General features: G+C 40.2%; 2 protein-coding genes across 5 annotated transcripts; both read left to right on the forward strand.

The window, feature by feature from the left end:
- Positions 1–3,172: 3,172 nt before the first annotated feature.
- Positions 3,173–13,720, forward strand: LOC130917627 (zinc finger protein 771-like). 3 transcript variants are annotated; one of them, XM_057839230.1, is made up of 4 exons: positions 3,173–3,283; positions 4,678–5,183; positions 10,079–10,349; positions 12,131–13,720. In XM_057839230.1, the coding sequence occupies exons 2-4, from the start codon at positions 4,684–4,686 to the stop codon at positions 13,178–13,180; spliced, it is 1,821 nt and encodes a 606-aa protein (XP_057695213.1). In that variant the 5' UTR covers positions 3,173–3,283; positions 4,678–4,683; the 3' UTR covers positions 13,181–13,720. The 3 variants fall into 3 exon arrangements, with proteins under 3 accessions (XP_057695213.1, XP_057695227.1, XP_057695219.1); XM_057839236.1 differs by lacking the exon at positions 3,173–3,283 and having other exon boundaries at positions 4,728–4,868; positions 5,011–5,183; XM_057839244.1 differs by lacking the exon at positions 12,131–13,720 and having other exon boundaries at positions 10,079–10,839.
- Positions 13,721–15,461: 1,741 nt separating this feature from the next.
- LOC130917799 (gastrula zinc finger protein XlCGF8.2DB-like) lies at positions 15,462–22,947 on the forward strand. Of its 2 annotated transcripts, none has more exons than XM_057839510.1 (2): positions 15,462–15,594; positions 20,828–22,947. In XM_057839510.1, the coding sequence occupies exon 2, from the start codon at positions 20,905–20,907 to the stop codon at positions 21,973–21,975; it is 1,071 nt and encodes a 356-aa protein (XP_057695493.1). In that variant the 5' UTR covers positions 15,462–15,594; positions 20,828–20,904; the 3' UTR covers positions 21,976–22,947. The 2 variants fall into 2 exon arrangements, with proteins under 2 accessions (XP_057695493.1, XP_057695503.1); XM_057839520.1 differs by lacking the exon at positions 15,462–15,594 and adding an exon at positions 16,302–16,332.
- Positions 22,948–25,841: the final 2,894 nt, after the last annotated feature.

Consider the following 25,841-nt stretch of genomic DNA (forward strand, 5'->3'; position numbering starts at 1 on the left):
GGCACTCATTGGAAGCACATATGAACCTTCGTTCATTCAACCATAAGCGGAGTTTAAGGGGGGGGGCCGCCTGGTGGCCTTAAAGTGTCACTGTATGTAATTGACTTTCCTATATGATTTTAACATTAAGAAATTTCAGGCAAAAGGTTGTCTATAAAAGTTATAAAGCACCAAAACAAACAACAATTAATGAAATGAACAAAAATGATGGGTCTAAATTATTTTTTCGAACAGATCATGTGACTATTGTAATGATATGAGCAAATCGTATCTGCATGTCTGATTAGTAATGTCTGCTCGTCACAGCACACGGAAGTCAGAAATACGCGGCATGCTTGAGATAGCTGATAAAATGCCCGTCAGTGGACGGTTAATGTTGATGATGCCTCTCTTCTGTTCTGTAACTAAAGATCTGTCAGTCAAAAACGTCAACCTTTTCAGTAAGTTGTCTTATTCAAGAAACCCACAAATACAAAGTAACACAACTAGCACCTTAGACGATCATTTGCTTTGCTTAGCTAAAACACCTTGAGGAACAAAGAGGCAAGATGGATATACGTAATTTTTTCAAACCTAAGCTTTCAAAAGCGACAACAACTACTGAGCAGGAACCAAGGATTGAAAATGTAGACCATGAAAAGCCAGAGAGCACCGCCAAAATGGTGAACGGAGTTTTAATTTGCCCCACTAAATATGCTAATTGTACAACAAATTTTGCACCCTTATAATATTTTGCTCCCAAATCTGTTGTGGCGGTGAATAAGCCCTCTTTTACATTCAATTGGATTCTCAATGTTATCCACAGGGGCTAAATAAACAGGTAACATCGTAAACATACATGTTCCACACGAATATGGCGTAAATTAATGCTAAACCACACGGCAAAGACGTAAACAATGAGAGAGCGGCGTGCAGTTATTGTGTGCAGCTAACATGGCAGAATTTGTCTGAGGAGAACTTTTCTACGTCCATGATCAAACGTAAGTAAATATTCCTTTATTTAAAGAAAGTTTGTAATGTTTACAATGTAACCACTGTATTCGCGGCCATTTTTAACACAAAGTTACAATTTCTGTTGGGGTGCAAAATTTGACAGAACACCCGTTAACACTGGCGGGCGTACCATATTCAATGGATGACGATCTTGGCGAAAAGTATAGCTGTCCTCAGCAGCCTGATTTAGAATTGCCCTAAAAAATGTTGGGAAACAAAAAATGCTTATTTTCAACTTATTATTATAATTATTCTTGAAAGTTAATTTTATTGCTGAAACTCCGTTTCGGGTTCATCAACATGTTGAACATCAAAAGTCAAACTACACCTATGCATTCAACCCTCTCAGGCAATTTGGTTTGGATGTCTGGCACCGTCAATGGCACTGAAAGATGAGCATTCACAGCCAGTCTTCGCAGTTTAAAAGAATTGGACGCCCTTCTATGTCAGTGGCAGGAATTAATTTAACAGTAAAAATTCCCTTATTTATTAACTTAAAAATTTTTTTTAAACCGTTTCAATTTTTGTTACTTTCATTTTAATTATGTTTTCCTTTCAACATTTTTTTAAAGTTCTGTATGAATGTCATGATGAATACTTATGGAGTCCATTTAAAGTGCCTGTGACACGAAAAAGCATGTTTATTTCATAATACACGCGGTATTTTATGCCCCTGAATGATATGGGCCGCTTGGATGTGTGTGGAAGCGATCGCTATTTTTATTTAGTTTTTTGAATCCCGCACCATGAAAATGAGTGACTTCCGGCTTCGGTCTTGCATTGAGGAGGAGGACGCTGTGACGTGTACGGTAGAAGACGTCCTCTTCACGCTACAGTGTACTGTTGTGTATGAGGACGAAGGATTCAGCTGATTTTGCGGATTAATACGTTTATTTTTCGCATCACGCCAGCCAAACGGCTGCAGAAAAATCATTCTGTATGAGGGAGAGGCGTATGCGCCTTTTTGGAGTTTCAAAAGGTTCCCATTCACCGTGGATATTTACTGTGGGCCCATTGGATTTACGAGGAAGTGAGTTAACATCTTGTTTTGTATTATGTCAAATACGAATACAGCGATTACAAAGTAAACACCACAAACTTCCTTTAAATGAAGGACTACTTACGTTTGATCATTGATAAGCATGTAAAAAGCTCTCCTAATGCTCATTAGCAGCAGCACGTTAGCTGCACAACAACTCCAGCCACCCTCCTCCGGGGAACGAACTGTAAATTGCTCTCCGCCGGGCGGTTTGCCGATCCGCGAAGACAATCGACAACCGGGTCGTCATGTCAAATAATCCAGGACAGCTATGTGTGATTTTCCGCTTCGAAGACTTTGAAACATCACTCGGTTCGGGTTAGCATGTCGGCTAGCTGTCACGCCTTCTGGTTTGTTTACATTCTCCGAAGCCGGGGAAGGGAAATGACATATGTCCGATTTAGGTGTCACAAAATATCGTTCGGGAGGTGCGACAGTAAAGGTGAAGTCGACAGTTTTGACCATTATGGAGTAATTTTGCCATGTCGTCCTGAATAAATGCATTTTTATTATTTCATATTCCATTCAGCACAAGACTGTTATTTGTCATGACCGTGCCATTTATTTAGCAATTGGGGAAAATATTTGGATAAAAAGAATATCCTGTAAAAATATTGAAGTAAAGAGACAGAAACAATGACATTTTGCCGCTCTCTTCGTCGCGTTTTCCTCGTTGTGAATAGTTCCCCCTCGACGGGCTGACTGGTCCTTCTCAAGCCATTTATATAGCTATTGGGGAAAAATACTTGGATAAAAAGAATATCCTGTAAAAATATTGGAGTCAAGAGACTGAAACAATGACTTTTTGTGGCTCTATTCGTCGCGTTTTCCTCGTTGTGAATAATTCCCCCTCAATGGGCTGAATAGTAAAACCGATGAGCCAAGTCTACCGCTGACGTCATCCACCTGTTGGGGACGCTAAAGCCCTATAATGGTAGGCGTGGCTAGGCTAACCGGCAGATTAAAAGACTAATTTCTCGTCATCTGTGCTTTGCTAAATTGTTGTATATAGTCGAATCGTCTCAAAATATGATTCTAATTCACATAATAATGCCATTTATGACTTTTTTTCCTCGTGTCATATGCTCTTTAATGTCATGATGGTAACCCACTACGTTCACTGACGTGCCAGCACCTGAACGATTCCACTTCCGGCTCATTTCACGTAACTTCTGTGGAGCAACATTTCTTTCCATTCTTTCGTGTACCCTTCTTTTAAACAAACGCGCTTCTTCAGAGCGTTCTCATCGGGTAAGTGCCTAAGTAGGCATCTAGTAGACTGAAACGTCCCAACTTAAAGCTTGGTTGAATTCGTTTGGCTTTATATTTTAGCGTGATTGGCTCATTTAGCATAGCTTTGTTTTTAGCTTAGCGCGCTAACCAAGACGCGGTAACGCATTTCGTTGCTTTCGCGTGACGCTAGCCGGCTAGCGGTTAACGATGGATGGCTGTATGGATGGTGCCTTTTTTTTTTTTTTCCAATTACTATTATTTATTTTTTTTAATTTGGAAAAGGGTTGCCTTCGTGGCTATCATTAAAAGTGAATACATGTAATTATACTTGATGCTTAGTCTCTTCAAGATACAATAAAATAACAAACGATGGCAGACCATATTTTTGAAACAACTACAAAGCCATCAAAATAAAAAAATAATCAACAAAGAAAGTCCTCCGCTTGGCCTGTCTCCGGCTCCGCCCGACCCTCTGGGCTTGTGGCTGCTCCCTCTGCTCGAAAGTCAGCAGGGTCCCCTTCCGGGCTCCGTGGGCTCTGGGGTTGCATTGTCGTCCTCAGCTGTGGAGGGTGGTTTGCCCCTGGTCGCCGGCGCGTTGGTACGGTTTTGAGTTTTGGGGTGTGGTTCAGAGCCCCGCGTTAGAAGGAACATCTCTACCTGTAAGAACCTTAAAATAAACAAGGAAGTGACCCATAGTTAACTTATAGCCTTCCAGTGACAACAATAGACATCTAATTCGTTTAAACTGGGAGGACTGGCTGTGAATGCTCATCTTTTATTGACGGGAGCTGTTCGTTCATTCACCCCTCCCAGTCAAAATGAATTGGACGTATGGCGCCGTATATACAATGAGTTAGCAATTCTATCCTCATTAATGGCAGTGAGAGAGTTGATTATAGATGGGTGTACCTCAGACTTCAATATTAAGTTGACCAGACAGCTCTAGCCACACTGTTGCTAACCGTCATATGCTATTTTTTAGCCACAACTGGAGTCAATCATCATTACCTTATTACTATTCATCAGTCACAGCCACTGGAAACAGAAATGTTGTTTAATCCATCTGCAGGCGACCGGAAGATTGATTGATGATTTTACAACACTGTGTGAGTGTGCGCTGGTCCTCATTGGAAACGCAGTCTTCCTTAAGGCAAACACTAACGGTAATATCGACCAAACCTGAAAATTTAACAAGTGTTGGTTTAAAAAGCTCTTTGTTTTGTGCCGGCCGCCATGTTAGATTTTGTATCGATACGCGTAAGCGTAACTTAATGTTCAAATAATAAGGTAATTTTTGGCCAACAGCCTGTTTTTTGGGCAAAAAAACAAATAGTAATTCAGATATTTCTGCATCCATACCAAAAAAATGGTCTTTTATGTGTTTTATTTTATGTTACATTTCAAACTTTCAGTGCACCATGGGGAAGACGTGTTGGGTTGTGGGCTGCAAGACGGGCTATCTGACCAACAAGGCGGTCGAGCAGGAGCAGGCCGCCAAGGGGACCCCGATCACCCTCCACAAGTTCCCCAGGGATGATGAACTGAGGGCCAGGTGGCTCAAGAACATCAAGATGGATGATAAAGACAACCCAAGTGCTGAAAGGTATTGCTGCTCTTTGCATTTCAAAGACAGCGACTTTAAAGTGAGGCTCACAGTGCACAAAGGGAGGCAGAGGAAGCTGCTTGTCGAGGATGCTGTGCCGACCAACTTTAGCCACAGCGCGGCCTACTTGCCCTGCATGCAGGAGGCGCCTCCCGACCCCGAGAGGTCCATGCCCTTGGCCTCATCGACAGCTAGGAGGTTGGTACAGGTGGCGGAGGCAGCGAGGATAGAGAATGAGTTCATGGACAGCGACAAGTTCACCTCCCTTGAGGACCTCAAGGAGAAGATCAGCACAGAGATGCCTAGAAACTACAGGCAAGTTTTGTGCACAATTAGCTGATAGAGCATTTTTAAATGATACTGGATAGTATTGGTATGAGTTTTTCATTATCGGGTTCGGGCCAATATGCATATTACTTTCAAAGTGAATATAGAAGCCTTCTGTCTTTGTACATGGACTGGTTAAAGTTTAGCAGGGCAGTCATGCTAATTGACCATCCAAATTAAGATGCCTGGGATTTGTTATGTGAGCAGACCATTTGCATTCATGGTGCAAAAATGAAATGAACAACAAAGATTGAAAAATAATGAATTATAAACTACTGCGTGACCAGAAATAGTCATTAAAGGGTATGACAACACCTGGGGAAATGCTAATATTCCATCATTTATCCATAAACGCATGCCTTTTGGATTCATATCATGCCACTTCGTGTAATTACACACATCGCAACACCAAGAAAATGATAGAAATTTGGATCGAATGTCAAGCTAAAAGGACCCGCTCACGAGATCCCGGAAATCTAGCATATTGTGTGCGTGACGTCACTACAAGGAAACAACTGGCTCAGTGCTTAGTACTGAATGGCGGCGATGATGGCGGACAATTTTGTTTCTAGTTGCAGCGACGAATCCGACGTAACGAACATTCTTCTAATGGTGACGAGGAGAGTTATGAACCTTTCTTTGGTGTTTTGGGTTATCAATTTAAGCCCAAACGACAGCCAATGCAGCCTAATGAACGGATCATTGAGGGGAGCAATCACACTGATGAAACACCGGCAACAACAGATCGTGTGGGAAACACCGAATGGTTTGTTTTGCAATTCTTTTTGTGAATCTGATACACTGTGACCGCAAAATAAAGTAACGTAGAGAATAATTATAATTTATTGTGCTATCATCGGTTTTCGCTCTGCCAACCGACACAAATATGAATGGGATTAGAGGATTTGTTCTATATATTTTACGAGCGATAATTTATACATGCAGGCATGAAAATCTCTCACCTTTCGGCGAAATTCGCCGTTTTGAAGTCAAAAATGGCGACCTACGTGAATTGCGTAGATCCGAGGAGAAATTCTTTTTGGGAGGAGGAGGGGGGGTCGGGAGGTTTTATTTAATTATTATTATTGTAACGAATCGAGTTATAATGTGGCGAGGGTGTTAGCATGTGTTCCTGAATGCACCGCATGACGTGGAGGGGTGAGGGAGGTGCGGGAGAGCGAGGGACGTGCCTTCCGTGTTTACGTTTGTTCTGGCGGGGGAGATATGTGCGTTGGCTGCGGCAGATAGCAGTCGTGTTGTTCAATAAGTTTCCACAAATAAAGAATTTCAATCTGATAAAACGGTTGACTATTATCAATGTTACATTATTATTATCATCATGTGATTAACTTAGTACGTAAACTGAGCACTTAAGAAATCGGTTCTTTAAAAAATGTCACACTTGGACAGTCAGCAAATCCTTCTAGATGCTTCGCTGACGAGAAACAATCACCAGCCCAAGGTGCGTTCCATTATTCCAAACGCGCGCACTCCTTACTGTACATGGAGTGCTCGGAGAGCCTTTGGGTGGCATTGCATAGCTGCGAAAACAAAAAGCAGGCCTTATCCACATCGGGGCAGACCATAGCGCAGCATACACACTTGCCTGTATTTGCCAGCAGATTGAATTTGGTGAGTAATGGTTTCAATCGTTTTCACATTTTGCGATATAAAAAAGTTACTGCCATTCGTTGCAGCTTGCGTTGAACACTGCCAGAGCTAGCCAAATCTCCCATGAAAAAAAAATAGCTCCCGTTAAATTGGCGTCAAGCTTGTGTATTTAGCGGTAATATAAACGAAGAAACACACTGTTGAGTCAAATTAAGCGGCATGCTCTCGGATGGAGGTGGCGCCTCACATCGCTCCCGTCGTCCGCCGGAGACGCGTTATTTTCGGCTTGGATTTGAGCTGACGGCCGGTGTCAGCACAACACCGGCCCGACGAGTGGTGGGACTGAGTCCTGCTTCTTAAAGCTTTTCAGAAATACAGGGATCCCTCGTTTTTCGCGGTTAATGGGGACCAGAACCCGCCGCAATAAGTGAAAACCGCGAAGTAGCCCCCCGCCCCATTTTTTTGGGTGCGTGTTCAATGCATTTATTCAGATTTTACATTGGAAAAAAGATACATATATATGACATGTTTTTTTCACTTTTTTTCACCAAAGTATCATTTATAAATGGTTTTCAAGCACTTCAAAATGTAAGAATTATGATAAGTTTTAAACATGTTCCTGGCCCACCGAATTATTTTTAAACAAGAATAAAGTAGTAAGAAAATGCTTGGCTTTATTAAATGCTTCATAGTGAGTCTACTCAAACCCTCTCAGGCTTTGGTAAACGGTGATTGACACGTGTGCAAAGTTTTTCTTTTTATATATATTTTTTTGTTTGAAGCAACTTATTTGATCGAATAATAAAGACACAAATGTCCTAGCCAAAATGTGGCCCAAACGCAAAACAACATTACTTCAATGGAAAAATTTGTTTCAATCAAGTAAAATAGTTTTCAAATGCTTTTTTTGTCTCAAATTTATTTTTGCAATCAAAAACAATTTTTTTTAATTGAAGTGACTTTTTGGGGATTAAAAGTATATACTGTATTTTAATTGAAGCAACTTTGTTTTTGATAGAAGTAACTTTGTTTTTTGATTGAATAATAAAAACACGATTGAATAATAAAAACACAAATCTACCTCCATCGTTATTGAGAGAGAAAGAAATTAAGAAAGCTTTAAAACTAAAAGCCACCAGGGAGTCTGTTTTTTTGTTTTTTTTTTAATATTTATATTTCATTACACCAATTCAGGGTGTCCCCTGCCTACTGCCCGAAGTTAGCTGGGATAGGCTCCAGCACCTCCGCAACCCTCGTGAGGAATAAGCGGCATGGAGAATGAATGAATGAATATTTCATTACATAGACATGCCTCGTAGGGAAGGGAGATTGAGGGATAAAAAAAGGAGTTAGATGAGGCTGCTAAAGGCAGTGGATACCTCATCAGCTGGGTGAATAGCAGACCTGGTAAGAACAAGTTTGCAAGGATAGTCGGGTATTAAATACAATTATAAACACAATTTCAATGTTATGTTTCTATAAGATTTTATGTCATTGCTTTATTAATCATTAGGTGCTAGAGTTGTTAAGTATGGATAATAATGAAATAATAGTTTTAAAACTGTGCTGTTGGTGGCTCAGTGACCATCTAATGTGGTTTGTTCTCAGATGAACAAGTTGAGGAAGGAAGTTTTGATGCAGAGGTTGAGGGAAGAAAATAGGCAGACTGACTGAGTCAAAGCCAGGAAGTGTTGATGACAGTTTTGATTTCTATTCACTGTTGCCCCCTCCCAATTAAAGTATGTCACAGTCGCAGCCAATAATTATCTAAAGCTGGTTAAAATTGAAGTTATGTTGTTTTAAGGTGTATTAAATACTTGTTCATGTGCTCCTTTTGATCTACGAGCAGCCGCCCCTCCACCGGTCTCTGCACGGCCCTGCTGAAACACAGTGTGGGTCGACAGAGCTCAATATTTTGTTGGGGTGTACAGTGTACTGGAACATATTTCCTCCACACCCTTCTCACCTTTTTAACCCCTGACCCATTTTCATGCCTGTACATGTGTCCAGTCCTATATCCACTGCGTGATATGTTTTTTATTATAAAAGAGTACTCACTCTGCCCATTTCCCTCCTTTGCTTTGCCTGGGGTGGTGGTGTGGTCTCATCAGAGCCAGTCACCGTCCTCTTACTTGAAATCTCGGGAGATTTAGGTGGCTGCACGTGTATGGTGGGCACTGCATCTGCTTTCGGCAGCAATTTCTTAGCAAAACCTGATTTCATTTGTCCATAGTTCGAATAGCTTTCAGGTGTAAAATGCGCACCACACAAAACCATGCCGGAGGCTGGGTCTGCAAAATTAGCCCTCTTAGCACGGACGAACTTTACTCATTGTCTGCATAGTCCAGCTCTTTTTCTCGCATTCGGGAACTCATGGGTACTACATTGCGACAAATGGCTGTTTGTACGCCACATAGCATGACAGGTTTGAACCATTTTAGCGATTTTTTGATGAAGCACGAACGCAACTCTCTCGTCGATAAACAACGATGGCACCTGCCTCGACCTTTTGTTTCCTTGTTGTGACGTCTCCGCCCCATTCGGCTGTTTCCGGAATACTTTCGGAAATGTTCGTAATTTTCGATCCATTTTCGATAATTGCTCATGAATGTGATTTATTTTTTTGTTAACTTTAGTAATATTTGTTATCTTGCCACATAACGGTTCTATTGATATCTCACAGCCCCTTAGTGTTTTAATACCCTTTAAGAAAACTAGAAAATGAATAAAATACAGACATTTGTGGAAATGACCAGCAAAATGCATCTTGGGAGTTGTCATTGCATTGGCATGTCCTATGATTGCCTGCCTGTATTTGGAATGCTTTGGTCGCCCCCTATTGGTTCTTTGGAGTAGCTCCTATAAACGTGATTTAATTGTGAATTATCCCTTTTATTCAATGATGCGAATTTTGGCTCATTTCAAATAATATTATTCAAATGGGACATTTCTTAAATTTCAGTTGCAGGTGTTCTCCCAATTTTCACAGAATGTTTATATTATTTGGAAAATCTTGAAGTTGTTACTTTTATCATTATTAAAGCATCCAATGGGGCATCACAATCCAATTAGCAATAGCACGTTAAGTGCACAACTGCATATATTGAGATTTCTTTTTTATTTCGGTATCAGATTTTTGGAGTTGGACAATTGGTTCTCAGTTAATAGGTCATTATCGGACAACTCTACGAGCTGAACTTAAAAGAAACTTTGGCCCTGAAAATACATTTTTGGGCCGGCTATTTAAGTTTTAAATTTGATTATCGTTTCAGAATCTCCCTGGACAGGGACGCCATCAAGAAGAACAGGCAGTTCCTCACCCTGTTCACGTACGAGCCCGTGCTGGGACTGCTGCCCGCCATGGCCAACGTGCTGAGGATTGGAGAGACCGGTAGCTTTGTTATGGCCAAAGATGGCATGAAGATCGCCAACAGCAAGCTGCGCCACATCTTGCACGGCCACAGGGTTGTCTTCACAAGGGTGAGCCAGGTCACCAACGCCCTGGCCTTCCTCAACAACTACAGCGTTGAAGAAACAGACAAGGTGACAATGGTTGTGGAGGCAGTCGAGGACATTGACGTCGAAGCCCTGGCTGCTTTCTTCAAGTATTACATTTCTGATATGAAAATTAAGTGATTTATAAGCTGGTAAAAACTTGTGCATTGAATTAAAAAAAAAATTACGGAGCTATTTCGGGGGGAAAAAAACGTATGTTAAATATTGCTACTGATCCTGAAAATATAGGTGATTGTGTCTGCATTTGGTGATTTTAGCGCATCTAGCGTTAAATCTGAGATTTTTTTTGCCATTTTAATAGGGCTGCAGTGCTTGAATATTTTAGTAATCGAGTTTTCTACTGAAAATTCCATCGATCACCTATATTTTCAGGATCAATAGTAATATTTAACATATAAGTTTTTGACCAAAATAACGACTTAATTTCTTTTTTTATCTACTGCAAGTTTTCAACAGCTAATAAATCACTCATTTAAACATCAGAAACTTTATACTTGAGGAAAACATGCAGAATCAATTATAAATAATATGTAGATTATTAATAAATTCTATACACAATAACAACTTAATAAAGAGCTATTCTATTCTATAATTATACAGTTCTACAATGAAATTGTGGAGCATCCCTTTACAGTGCTGGAAAAGTTAAAATCTCGTGCAAGTAAGAAATCTAAAAGGTAAATATAGATGCGTATGAGATAGTGCTATAATTCAGGCAGTGCAAATAATCGATGTGATGTTACCAGGATGTGAGCCTCGTCTTTTGAAATACTTCTGAATAAATGCTTAAATCCCTGATTATTAAATAGATATGGATGTAAAACGGTCTCAATTGTTGGTTAAAAGCAAAAAAACGGGCAATTTGAATTTACTTTACGTATGTCGAAGAATGATACTAGTCTGTTAGCTCTGTATTATGATAAGAGGGCAGCCACAGTGGCATTTTCCGTTTAAAATTATTGTAGTTAAATGCTTCAATAACTGAATTCTTTATACAGTAGATATGGACGTAAAACTGTCTCGATTCTTGATTGAAAGCAAAAACCGGGCAGTTGGCAGTGATTTTATGTAAACATTGCGAGGTTGGCAGCGGTTAATTTCACCAATTGATTGTTCTCAACGTTTCACAATGCATGCGTGGTATGAAAAATATAATAATTACCTTGAATCCTTGAACAAAACACTCCTGAGACAATCCTCCTTGTCAATATGCGGTCCAGATTTCGTACTTTTTGAATCTAAGTCCGGCATTGTGCTCAAAAGCATGTGTGGGGGTTTCACTCCCACCGGTATCTAATAAATGAAGCTGAGTCACACAGCCCCCTACGGGCAGGCGGGGCGCAGAGAATGACAAACGTTACAGTCAAGTACGTATCTTGATGTCTATGATAAAACATAAACAAAAATATAGATACCACTTTGACCTGATCATGAACCAACACTACTTACTTACTAAGACTTATTGAGCTTATATATCGCTTTCAGTAACTTTACTTTTTTATTTTTAGGACTTTACTTCCTCATTGGAAAACAGGATGCGACCTAGAAACTTAACCATTTTAATTCAACCCTGCAAACAAATTATTATTAACAATACACTAGCAAGAATTGCAAAGTGACACAAAATAAAAATAACGCACACACAAAAAAATAACTTGTGCATCATGTACAAATTAACATTAACTCCAGCGGGACAACAGCTCCACTTATTGGCAAAACAAATAATTGCTGGGCAACTTGACGGCTGTTACTCAGCAAAGCTAGACTTTCGCAAAGTCATGTGATTTTTTTTTTTTCCCCCCATCCAGTGTCCGGCAGACGTCGCTGTCGAAGATCTTCACCCAGAGAAGCACGATCCGCTCCACGTTAAACAAGAGGAGGAGTCTGAAATGCCGTACATAAAACAGGAGGTGACGCCAGAGACCCCCAGCATTAAAGAAGAAGAGCAGAAAAATGAAATCCCCAAGTTTCCAGTGACTGTCAGTGTGAAGAGTGAAGAAAACGAGGGTCGAAGCAAAGAGAGCGGAGCAATGAAACCTTCAAGTGACAGCTCATTTCAACACCTGACAACAAAAGGAGAGGATCGATTGCAACCGGACAGCCTGTTAGCTCCGCTCTCGGACAGCGACGACGTAACTTCCCACTCTTCTGACTTTAACACTGATGAGGAAGATGTTGACTTTGACCAAAATGCTTCAAAATCCTTAAACAAGTCTTCATTGAAAAGACATGCAAAAAAACGCTTGGTTGGGAAACCTTTTTCGTGCTCAATTTGCGATAAAAGATTTTCTTGGAAGGGTGATTTAGAAAAGCATAAGCGTACACATACTGGAGAAAAGCCTTTTGTCTGCACATGTTGTGGTCAAAGATTCGCCGAGAAGGGAAATTTAAACAAACACACAAGAAAGCACAGCGGAGAGAAGCCTTTCAAATGCACACTTTGCAACAAAAGATTTTCTCAGAAGACTTATTTAACAAAGCATAAGCGAACACACACTGGAGAAAAGCCTTTTGTCTGCTCATGTTGTGGTCAAAGCTTCGCCGAGAAGGGAAATTTAAACAAACACAAAAGCACACACACTGGAGAGCAGCCATTTCCCTGCTCATTTTGTGAGAAAAGATATTGTGGGAAGCAAGCGTTAACAAGACACACGCGCGTACACACCGGAGAGAAGCCCTTTCCCTGCTCACTTTGCGATAAAAGATTTTCTCAGAAGCAGATATTAATAAGACATATGCATACGCACACAGGAGAGAAGCCTTTTCCCTGCTCCCTCTGTGGTAAAAGATTCAGAGATAAGGGAGATTTACTCAGACACACAAGAAAAAGACATGGAGAGAAGCCTTTTGCATGCTAGTTTTGGGATAAAAGATTTCTGAAGAAGCAACACAAGAAAACACAATGGGGAAAAGCCTTTTCGCTGCACATTTTGTGGGAAAACATTCACCCAGTAGGGATATTATGAATCACCACACTGGGGGATGCGCTTTCAATGGCAGCGTGTGAAAGAAGAAATGATTTTGCAGGTCAATTTCTTTTTCAGAATTTTGCTGGTCAATTTCTTTTTCAGAACTACAGGTAGTCCCCGGTAGGCATGTGCCGATAACCGGTTTCAAGGTATACCGTGGTATGAAAACGTCAAGGTTTGAAAGCCTCAAAAATGTTCTGTCATACCGTCCCTAAGGTATTGGCTATTCTTTGTGTACCATAAATGCAAGGAAACATCCCTCGCTTGCAGCTGTTCAATGGATTTTTTTTTTACCAAGATATCTCAAAGTAACACATTTTATAGTTGTAATTGCATTACCGAGAAACTGATATTTTTGCTTTAGGTTATCATCAGGGGTGAAAGTGTCTACAATTTCTTGCCGGAACTCCCCGACGTGAAAGTCGCCACCGAGCCAGAAATTTTATTCATTAATTTATTTTCATTTTTTTGGGGGGGGGGGGGGGGGGGGGGGTGTCAAACCTCCTAAAACTACTGAAATGCTAAGAAAACAGTTTTGGCGCAGTTATTTCTATAACACATAAAAAACTGATTTTCATTCAAAATTGTATTTTTTCAATGATTTGCAAAATAAAAGTTAACAAACACAGCAATAATCCCAACCTCCATCTCCTAATTTTTATTTTCCCCACATTTCCTCACATACTAAATGCCAAATCTCAATTTTAACTACTTAAGAACATAAGATGTAAATTAAAATTGAACTTGATGTAAACATTTACTTTTGCTTTCTTTTTTTTGTTTTCAAATAATAAAGATATAAGTGACATACATTCAGAAAAATAAGTACAAATGACTTATATTATGCAGAGTGAAATGGAATATATTTTGAAGATCGCACAGACTTTTTTAAACCGTAAGGAAATGAATAAGTAGCCTAACATAAATGAACAAATATAAGTCCAAAGTGCACATTGACAGCTAAGATGTTCTGAACCTCCCCATCAGAGCAAATAAAAATTAAATATGATAAATCAGCCTCCTCAACTCTTTCCTTGCTCTTAAAGATCTGATCCATTTTCTGTTGCATTGCCCTTTTTTTGTTACATCAATTCAACAAAACTTTTTTTTTTTTTTTTTTTGCTGTTCCAGAAAACATGCACATTTGAACCAATCAGCGCTAACTATCTCTGTTTACCACATGTCAGTATGTCAGCCAACTGAACAGATAAATGAGTCCAGGCATTTTGCTTTGCTGCGTGCATTCGCACATCGACGTGACTCATCATTGTCAGACTCAAATAACTGCAGTAGCTGGGGAAACCTCCATGCCGTCCGTAGAATAAAATAGATAATAAATATTGGTGGAAACTGATTCCGCTACAAAAGCACTTTATTATGCTTGTTGTTAACGCTTTTGTATTTAAATCTGATGTTAGTAGGTAGATTGTTTTCTTCTTGGAAATTAAATGCATGTGTGGCAGCTTAGCATTTTTTTTTTTACATAGCGTTTTGACAGTCGCAATCATATTTTTTGAATCAAAGCAGAGTATACCGGAACAGCATTCAGGCCCTGAAACTTATACCGGAACTGCGTTCCTGCCCTGAATCTTATACCGGAACTGCCTTCCTGACCGCTCTGGCCCACTTTTACCCCTGGTTAACATACCATCAGAATCCCATACTGGCACATGCCTCGTCCCCGGGTCTCGACAATACCCGACTTGCGTGATTTCGACTTTACGACGCCAGAGTGTCGTCCGTCATTTTCTCTCCATTTTTTTTAAACTCCCATAGTAGTTCTTGTCATGTAAGGATCCCCTCCTCCCCCATCAGCAACGCTGCTGTCCTGCAGTTTTTCCTCCCGCTTCTAGGGGACGCTGGCGACCTGAGCGGCCATGATATCCCCCTTCTCTCGCCTCCCTACTCATTCCACATCACACCTTTTCTCTCAGCAAGGCGACTCGCGAGTAAAGCATGAATAGTTTTCACAACTTGTAGTTGCTTGTATTTTTTTTTTTTTTTTTATTATAAAAAGTACAAATAATAGGCTCTTAAGGGTTAAGGATAAATGAATAAATTTAATGATCAAAAATAGGGACCTGCAATATTCGGAGTGTTTGTCATGTGCAATGAATGTTTTTGGAGTAAAGTGAAGTAGTGACGGTCGCCTACTTCATTCCAAACGCTTCAACATATTACACTGAAGTTTCAGCGCCTGAACGTTTCTACTTCCGTTTCACGTGACGCAATGGTTGTGAACCCATCCCTGACTGACAGTTCTTTCGTGTGCCAAACAGGCTCCTGTAACGCATTTTCATCGGGTAAGTACTGAAGTAAGCATTTTTGTGGAAACGTCCCAGCTTAAAGCTTGGTGGAAGTCGTTTGGCTTTATGTTGTAGCTTCCAAGGCTCATTTAGCTTAGCTTTGTTTAGCTTATCTCGCTAGCCAAGACGTGGTAACGTGCAAAACAAGTTTGTTTATTTATTCATTTATTTATTAATAAACCATTTTAGATAGTAGGTTGCAATATCTACCCAGCTTGATTTAATTTAAATTTTAGTTTGTATAACATAGCCCTTTTAACATTACCCTTAAACTCCTGAGCCTGAGATTGTGTGCCCTTTTGGCCGCATTTAAAAAAATCTTTTGTTTGTTTATAGCATGTAAAAAAGTGAAAGGTTCCCTGCAAATAATTGCTTGGTATCATTTTTTTCTTATCATGAGGCCATCTATATGAACTGTTATTAATATATTATAACCTATTGCAGCACTTTGGTCGGCCAAAAAACATGAAAATACGTATTTATTAGTTGAAGCTGTCAAACGTCCTGTCCCGAGAGCATGAGTGCCCTCAACTGTCTAGTGCATTTTTCGACCATCAAGTTACAACGATAATACCTCAAGTTATCCTTGGTCTGTCGGTGACAAATAAAAACCAGAAGAGAGTTTAAAGTCCTTAATTTTGAGTCATTTTGACGGCTCTGTGTGAAAGTTTTTTTTTTTTTTTTTTTTTTACAGGGCTGATTGATCACACGGGTAGGACCCGTGAAGGTTAAAGGGTATGACAACACCTGGGGAAATGCTAATATTCCATCATTTATCCATAAACACATGTCTTTTGTATTCAAATCATGCCACTTCGTGTAATTACACACATCGCAACACCTAGAAAATGATAGAAATTTGGAGCGATTGTCAAGCTAAGAGGACCGCCCCCCGAGATCCCAGAAATCTAGCATATTGTGTGCGTGACGTCAAAAGAAGGAAACAACAGGTGTTGTGCCGATAAATGTCCCCCCTGCGTGAAATGTCCCCCCTGACGGGAACGCTTATCTATAACGCTTTATTGAGGTGAAAACATCAAATGTTTTCATGGACGCATTACAGTAATGGATTTACAACTGTTAAATCAGTTTTAAATAAATAGATTACGGAAAATACTAGTACTGTATTTTACTAACAAATCGTGGACTGGGCCACATAACCATCTTTGAATAGAAATGTATTAGTCTACAGGTTTTCACGACCATATCCCAATGACAACCACACAGATATGACATTTATTAGCTCAAGCAGAGTAAAATAATACATATTCACAGTACAAGAAAATCGTTTCCATGTCCATCGATTGGTAAGAAAAACCTGTTTGTACGAGTGACGTGTGGGTGCTCAATAATAAAATAAATAAAATAAGCGCTCAATAAAGTGTTATATATAAGCGTTCCCGTCAGGGGGGACATTTCACACGGGGCGACTATTTTTCGGCACACCACCTGTTGTTCGGCACACCACCTGTTCACCAGCTCAGTGCTTAGTACTGAATGGCGGTGATGATGGCGGACAATTTTGTTTCTAGTTGCAGCGACGAATTCGACATAACGAACGTTCTTCCAATGGTGAAAAGGAGAGTTATGAACCTTTCTTTGGTGTTTTGGGTTATCAATTTGAGCCCAAACGAAAGCCAATGCAGCCTAATGAAAGGATCATTGAGGGGAGCAATCACACTGTTGAAACCCCGGCAACAGTTCGTGTGGGAAACACCAAATGGTATGTTTTGCATTTCTTTTTGTGAAGCTGATACACCGTGACCGCAAAAAGAAGTAATGTATAGAATAATTATCATTTATTGTGCTATCATAGCTTTTCGCTCAGCCAACAGACACAAATATGAATGGGATCAGAGGATTTGTTCTATATATTTTACGAACAATAATTTATACATGTGTCCAGTCCTGTATCCAATGCATGACATTTTTTTATTATAAAAGAGTACTCACTCTGGCCATTTCGAGCTTAGCAGCTTGCCTTCTTTGCTTTGCTTGGGGCGGTGGGGTGGTGTCATCAGTGCCAGGCGTTGTCCTCTTTCTTGATATCTCGAGACATTTATGTGGCTGCGCGTGTATGGTGGGCACCGCATCTGCTTTCAGCAGCAATTTTTTCAGCAAAACCTGATTTCATTTGTCCACAGTTCGAATAGCTTTCAGGTGTAAAATGCGCACCACACAAAACCATGCCGGAGGCTGGGTCTGCAAAATTAGCCCTCTTAGCACGGACGAACTTTACTCATTGTCTGCGTAGTCCAGATCTTTTTCTCGCGTTCGGGAACTCACGAGTACTACCTTGCGACAAATGGCTATTTGTACACCACATAGCATGACAGGTTTGAACCATTTTAGCGATTCTTTGATCAAACGCGAACGCAACTCTCTCGTCGATAAACAACGATGGAACCTGCCTCGACCTTTTGTTTCCTTGTTATGACGTCTCCGCCCCTTTCGGCTGTTTCCGGAATACTTTTGGAAATGTTCGTAATTTTCGATCTATTTTCGATAATTGCTCATTAATTTGTGATTTATTTTTTTGTTAACTTTATTCATATTTGTTATCTTGCCACATAACGGTTCTATTGAGACCTCACAGCCCCTTAGCATTATAATACCCTTTAATATACAAAGCAGGACACTTTGTATAATAAAGTGCAAACATCATATTCTGAGGTAAACAAAAAAACAACAACCTCCATACAGCATTATTTTTTGGTCATTCATGCTGACACTGTCTGGATCGAATTAACTGAATAAACTAAGTACTAAATTATGAACTAGTCTACTGGATCTAATCAACATAACAAGCACATCGATCGACTATGGACTATTGGGAAAATGAACAATCAGAGGGGATAGTTATTATAAAAAAAAAAAAAAAAAAAAAACTTGTGAGCATTACGAAATCTGAATGTCAAAAATTTGATATTTGATATTTTCTGCATCCTTTATGGTATACTGGGGACGGGTTTCAATAAGCTTCGGCTTCTCCCGTCAGCCCTTCTCTTTTCGGGTTGAATTAATTGTAAACACATATAAATGCTGTATGTTTGTTTGGATTTGTCATGCCTGAAGGGAAAATAAATAAATAAATAAAATTGTACTGCTAATGCCACAACATTGTCACATGCGTCTCACTAAGTTATATGTTCTCAGACATCCGTCTCAAACTGGGTACTGCATATGCAATATTTGCACTGTTGCGTTATACCATTTTTGTGCTGTCACATCAACATCTATGCACAAACTGTTATTTGCACGATCATATCAAGTCAGCCATGTGCCTCCTAGTCTGAGAACTGAATACAGCCATATATGCACTGTTATATTACTACTACCTCACCTCTTGCTGCTAGTCACTTATTCACTTTATTCCCAATCTGTGTACACTGTAATTTAAATTTTTTTATTAGCAATAGCAACAGTAGCTCGACCAATGAGATTACTGGGATTTCGTATTGTCTTTGTTATACTTGTATGCTCAATCGTCACAAATCATGAGAGTCAGGGGAATACGTTTCCTTGCATATTCTTAAAAACCGCCCTACCAGTATTCGTTCCTCCTACGAATCAGACACTGTTTTCGCATTTCATAATGATATGGGACAAACCGGGTCCCCTGTAAACTCAGTACAGGATGCATACTTTTGTTTCTGAATACGGGACGATTCAGTTTTTCAAGGGACGGTTGGCAAGGCTAAGCACGCCTAGCTTTCTAGTGCTGCGGTAGCTCGTACATCTTGACAGAATAGAAAGCTGATGGATAACACGCTAGCATACTTAAAACAATCTGCAGCTAATTCTGTGTGTAATATCTATTGTTGATTTTTTTGGGTGGGACGAATGCAGTTGAGAAAGGAATACTAATTAGGTTGTAATTTCATTATTAAGTCTTTTCTGTCACTTTTTCGGTACGACTTGTGTAAGAAATATGGTGTGTTGTTGTAGTATTTCATATCACCTTTAAAAAATTGGGCGGGGGTCACTATGACTCCAAAGCTATTCTGCACGTCTGTCGTGCCACTAGATTTCTGAACGAAAATTCAAATTGAGCTGAGCCTGACAGTTAACCACCAATTATATGTTTGATTAGTTTCATTCGTTGTCACCCTCACATTTGAAATAGATGGACGTTGAAGAAAAATGTTTTTCTTTTTACAGGTCCTTTATTCTCTTAACGAACAGGAGATGACGACATAAAATTCAGGAACAAAAAGAAAATACAGAGTGTACATAATGTATATTGAGGAAAGAAAAGAGAAAAGCTAGCCGGCCAGGACGAAATCCCCCGAAAGCACAACAAGGTGCTCCCGAGTCGATCTGCCCTAACCTTCAGGTTTATACAGTTTATACGTATTTGTCCTATCAAGTAGCAGCCTCGAGATAAAAACAATGGAAGAAAAAGTCCTTGCACAGAAGCAGTAATGTTACCAGTCGTTCATATAGTAAACACACAGTTATGAGAACAAAGAATGGTTATGTGCAACGACGTGAAATGAACAGATATATGTTTACTTGAATAAATCAAATATATTTTGGGAGATTACACATGATAAATAGGGGTGTCACAATATTTCAAAAAGGTGATATATAGCGATACTTTGGAGCCAAAAAGGTTATTAATATGCTCCCACCAAGAATCGATATATATTTTTTATATGGTGTCAGTGCCTTTTAAAAAAAAAATTTTTTTTAAAAAGAACCACAGGTTGCTACCAAAATCTTGAATTAGAATAGTGTCCACATTTGCTCACTGCCACTGACGGCGCTCGACATCCAATTCATTTCGCTGTCAGTGGCACTTAAACCAGAGCATTCACGCCCACAATACCCACAAAAGACTGGCTAGTCTTTTGTGGGTATTTACAGGTCACTTCCTGTTCATTTTTGTGCATTTACAGGTTGTGTCCTGCTGATTTTGAGCCACTTCTTATTCATTTGGGGAAATTCTTGAGTCACTTCTCAGTAACCCAAAATCAACAGCCATGCCCCAAAAGGAAGAAGATGTGACCAAAAATCAACAGGACATAAAGATGAAATGCCCCAAAATGAACTCATTGCCTAAGACAGCTACACTGATGACCATAGACGTCCAATCTGTTTGAATTGGGAGGGATGGCAGCTCCCAGTTCAAATGGATAGGACGTCTACTTGTGGTAAACTAATGTAAATTCACAGCAAAAGGACAATTTGACCCTGGTAAATCAAAGGAGTTTTTTTTTTTCATCAGGTGTCCCACAGACGCTTTGATGAAGATCATCACCCTCAAAAGTGCGATCCCCTCCTCATGTTAAACAGAAGTCGGAGATGTCGGACATCAAACAGGAGGCGGAATCAGTGATCCCCAGCGTTAAAGAAGAAGAACTGGAAGATGAAATCACCACATTTCCATTGACGATCATTGTGAAGAGTGAAGAAGATGAAGCTTCAAGCGAAGAGAGCAGAGCAGCAAAACTTTCTTGTGACAGCTCATTTCAACACCTGACAACAAAAGGAGACGGACGATCACAACCGGACATCCTCTTAGCGCTGCTCTCAGACAGCGACAATGTAACATCACACTCTTCTGATTTTAACACTGATGAGGAGGATGTTGACTTTGACCAAAATGCTTCGGAGTCCTTAAAGAAGTCATCCCTGGAAAGAGAGACACAAATATATGCAGAAGGGAAACCTTTTGCCTGCTCAAATTGCGATAAGAGATTTTCTCGGAAGCAACATTTAACAACCCACACCAAACGATGCACTGGTGAAAAGCCTTTTCTCTGCACATTTTGTGGTAAACGATTCAAAGGGAAAGTAGATTTAATCAGGCACGCAAGAACACACACCGGAGAGAAACCTTTTGCCTGCACACTTTGTGATAAAATATTTTCTCAGAAGATTCAATTAAAGAGACACACGCGTACACACACTGGAGAAAAGCCATTTGTATGCACACTATGTGCTAAAAGATTCATCGACCAGGGAAATTTAATTAAACACACAAGATTACACACTCGAGAGGAGCCTTTCGCCTGCTCATTTTGCGAGAAAAGATTTTGTCGGAAGCATCAGTTGACAAGACACGCGCTTACACACACGGGAGAAAAGCCTTTTATCTGCACACATTGTGGTAAAAAATTCATCGACAAGGGTAATTTAAACAGTCATGCAAAAACACACACTGGAGAGAAACCTTTCGCTTGCTCATTTTGCGATAAAAGATTTGTCGACAAGGGAAATTTAAAAATTCACACAAGAACACACACTGGAGAGAAGCCTTTTGCCTGCTCATTTTGCGATAAAAGATTTTGTATGAAGCAACAGTTAACAAGACACGCAGGAAGCCACACTGGGGGAAAACTTTCAATTGCACTGTGTGACAAAATATTCTGATTCCTGCCACCCATTTACAATGGAAAAAGCATTTCAATTTCCTAATTTAATTTCTCTTGAGCCTCTTTTGAAAAACATGTTAAATGATTTTGCAGGTCCTGTTCCATTACTTGATACATTTGCTATTATACTGCTTTTGTCCCTTGGCATCCACAGAAGTGACAACCTCTGACGGATATGGTTAGTCTTTCCTAAGGTGCTGAAGAGGCTGTTGGGGTGTTGTGCAGGAGTGGCGTGAGACTTTGCTTGGGCAAGCAGATATTGTGGGACTGTGGGAGGTGGTTCCTTAACTGTCATTGGACTGTCCGTCATCATCAGCCTCCAGAGCAGCTGATGACGGGTGTAGCTCCTCAGGCATCTTGTGTAGCGCCATCCTGGAATGGGCCCGTGCATTGTATTCTGAAGGGAAATAACATTTAATAACCAGTACTAATATTTAAAAAAGAATAAAACTATAAAATGTATTTGTTGCAAGGATGTTGAGACTGTTTCTCTAAGCACAGGGACCTTTTTGACAAGAGACCACTTGGAACTCGTAATGGAGATCAGGAGGGAAAAAGGCAGCATAGGTCATCAGGCCATAGGGAGGCCATTCGCTTTTAAAACTCTCAAAGACCAGAGGACAACAAAGGGCATCAGTCTTCAGGTCGGAGGACAACGTGTGGGCGCCCAGCAGTCCGCCAACATCGACAGCAAATGTCTTAGATTATCTTTCTTCACATGTGACAATTATGACCGGTATTTCCATGGACATATGACCAATCACATGAACCTCAGTGCTAGACAAGCTGGAAACACTTTGTCACTATACACCTGTCTTTTCTTGGGTTAGGACAGGAGTAGCTCTCTGACCCAGCATGCTGTGTATACTACTCTGTCAGTAATTTAGGGCAATAAAATGTTGACTTTGAACACGTCGTTGTTATTGGAGTCCTTTTACGAAAACGAACACATGTGGAACATTGAGGATTAATCAGGTAATTTAAAAAAAACAAAGTAGGTACCTTTATTTCCAACGGTCTGCATCGCCGTCAGTTCGAGGTCATGATGACAGCTACCAGTGGTATACATGAATGTGTTCAATGAATGATCGTTCGTGAATGCATTGATATTTTGGGCAAATCTGAACTGAACGCATTATATTTTTGTCCCATGAATGTTACGGTGAACTCGCTCATTATAGCGCCTTGGGATCCCGCCAGAGCAAGGGTGGGCAAACCGGTCCTCGAGGGCCGCAGTGGGTCCTGGTCTTTGTTCCAACTGATTCAGCATAGACAGTTTAACCAATGAGCTTTCAGTGGAAACAAGAAGCACCTGACTGCAATCAACTGATTGCAATTGTAAGAAACCAGATTGGTGAAAAGGCTGTCCTCATGATGGGTATGAACAAAAACCTGCAACCACTGCGGCCCTTTGTGGAATAGTTTGCCCACCCCTGCGCCAGAGGAACTGGTTGAAGTGGCTGGGGAGAGTGAAGTCTGGACTTCCCTGCTAAAGCTGCTGCCTCCATGACCCGACCCTGGATTAAGCAGTAGATGATGGATGTATGAACTGAACTGTTCATTATATAATTTCCAAACGAATTATTAAATTTGACCTAGTTCATGTAGAAAATGATCTTTCCCGGTGACTTTATTGTCGCTGCCAGGTCACTCACCGAACTGCCTGCCTGTTTATCAGACCCTCAGTCCCACACATACAAGGGGTCTTTTATTCTACCCACACGGACATTCCTCTCAGGCACTCATATTTTTAATGTCTTTTGTTGTTGGTTTCACCATTGCTTTAATATGTTTATTTTACTATGTCCTAAAACAATAGAATCAGACATATTTGCGCTTATTGATCAGCATTTTAGCAAAAATAGCATTTCCCTTGCTGTAGATAATGGCTTTAAAGCAGTGGTCTCTAAACGATTCCAGATAGGGGTGCAGGATTTCACTCCAACAAAACAAGACCACACCTTTTTACCAATCTGGTGTTTTATAAGTGTAATCAGTTGATTGCAGTCAGGTGCTGCTTGTTTTAGTAGAAACCATATTGGTTAAAAGGTTCGTGCTTGATAGGGATGATCGAAAACCAGGACCCACAGCGGCCCTCCAGAACCGGTTTGGAGACCCCTGTTTTAAAGCATTCATATTTAGCTAAGAATTTACCCTGCATCATACTACTGTTATTAATAAATTAAACATTTCTCGGGCACTCATTGGAAGAACATTTAAACCTTTGTTCATTCAACCCTTTCAGGCAAATTGGTTTGGATGTCTAGCATAGTCAATGGCACTGAAAGATGAGCAGTCCCAGCTAGTCCTCCCAGTTTAAATTAATTGGACGCCCGTCTATGCTAGTGGCACAAATTGATTTATCAGTAAACATTCCCTTATTTATTTAATTAAAAAAATGTAAACTGTTTCAATTTTTTAAAACACTCGTTCTAAAAATGTTTTTATTTTAACATTTTTAATTTATCTACTGCATGTAATGAATATTTTTAGAGTCCATTTAAAGCAATAATGTGAAGTCATTTCATAACATGCCAAATAGGGTCACAAAGTAATTAAACATTGTCCAACAAACAAAGCATGAAAAAATAATTTACATGTTGTATATTTGACAAAATAATCGCGTTTCCGAAGTTCGAGCCTGAAAGGGGACTAACCCGGAAGTGATACGTGACACTGGAAACAGCGATGGCAGCTCCATACATACGGCCGCCATATAAAGCCCTTCAAACAATGGTTCAAACAGCGATATAAGCGATAGATCGAGCGCAAGGGAGGAGATCCAAGTTTTTGAAGAGTTGTAGAAAGAAGAGGAGCTTGGAATTTTATGTTGGACCTAACATGTATTAGCCAGACGCTAATCAGGATGCAAACAATGTGCCTAGACTACCTGACATGGAATGGATACAAGACCCATCGAGATTACAAGATTGGTAAAATATAGGCTGTTATTATTTTCATGATTTGAAGATGCAGGCATTTGCACACAATTTTATGTTTTTGTCTATCTGATGACATCGTTAAAAAAAAATAATAATCAGACTTCATGTTCATTTTGGCAGATCAGGCAGCTCTCGTGCATATAAAATAATAATATAAAAACGTTGGGGGGAAAGAAGGAGATGAATCATTGATGGCTTCCTCCACTTTATTGTGGCAACAATAAGAAAACAAAATAATAGCGGACTGCCGCCATATTCGACCACGAAGTTTTGCTTCTCGCTGATCTCCTCCTCGCCTCCTACTACTCCAGGGTCTCTTAAACGGATTGTGCATAGTGTCTTGTTAAGAGCTTTTTGTTTACAAATGTATCGAACACACGATTTGCTGACAACTTTGTTTCTTTATTAACACATGGAGCTAACAGTAAGAACACAGCTCGGCACAGCTCTCGGCAGGAAGTGGCGTCTAACGGCGTGAGGAAATGTAGTTTTTTTACACAAGCGAACAGATTACAAAGCACCACTTCAGTGTTGTCCCGAGACTACATTTCCCATGATTCACTGCGTGACTTGAGCCGCTCGCTGATTCGCTGTGAGATTGACTCAATGCCAACACGCTAAATTGTCACCTGTCAGCGGCTCTCGCGAAACACAAACTAGAAGGCTATCAAGCGATCACCGTGAAAGAACGCCGAACCGTACAAATGCAATGCAATGCTTGAAGCATGAATGTGGAAATACATAACACAAATACAAAAAAATGTGCACAAACTCACCGGCGGTGTGTGTCTCTTACTGCAACGTGACCGTGAATTACCGCGACGCCGACCCGTTTATATGCACATCCACACCCCTTTCCCGATTGACCCTTTCGGACAAGATCGTAGATGACGCACAATTTAAACACGCTTAACCTAACGAA

The sequence above is a fragment of the Corythoichthys intestinalis genome, chromosome 1, assembly GCF_030265065.1.
Source record: "Corythoichthys intestinalis isolate RoL2023-P3 chromosome 1, ASM3026506v1, whole genome shotgun sequence".
Lineage (NCBI taxonomy): Eukaryota > Metazoa > Chordata > Actinopteri > Syngnathiformes > Syngnathidae > Corythoichthys > Corythoichthys intestinalis.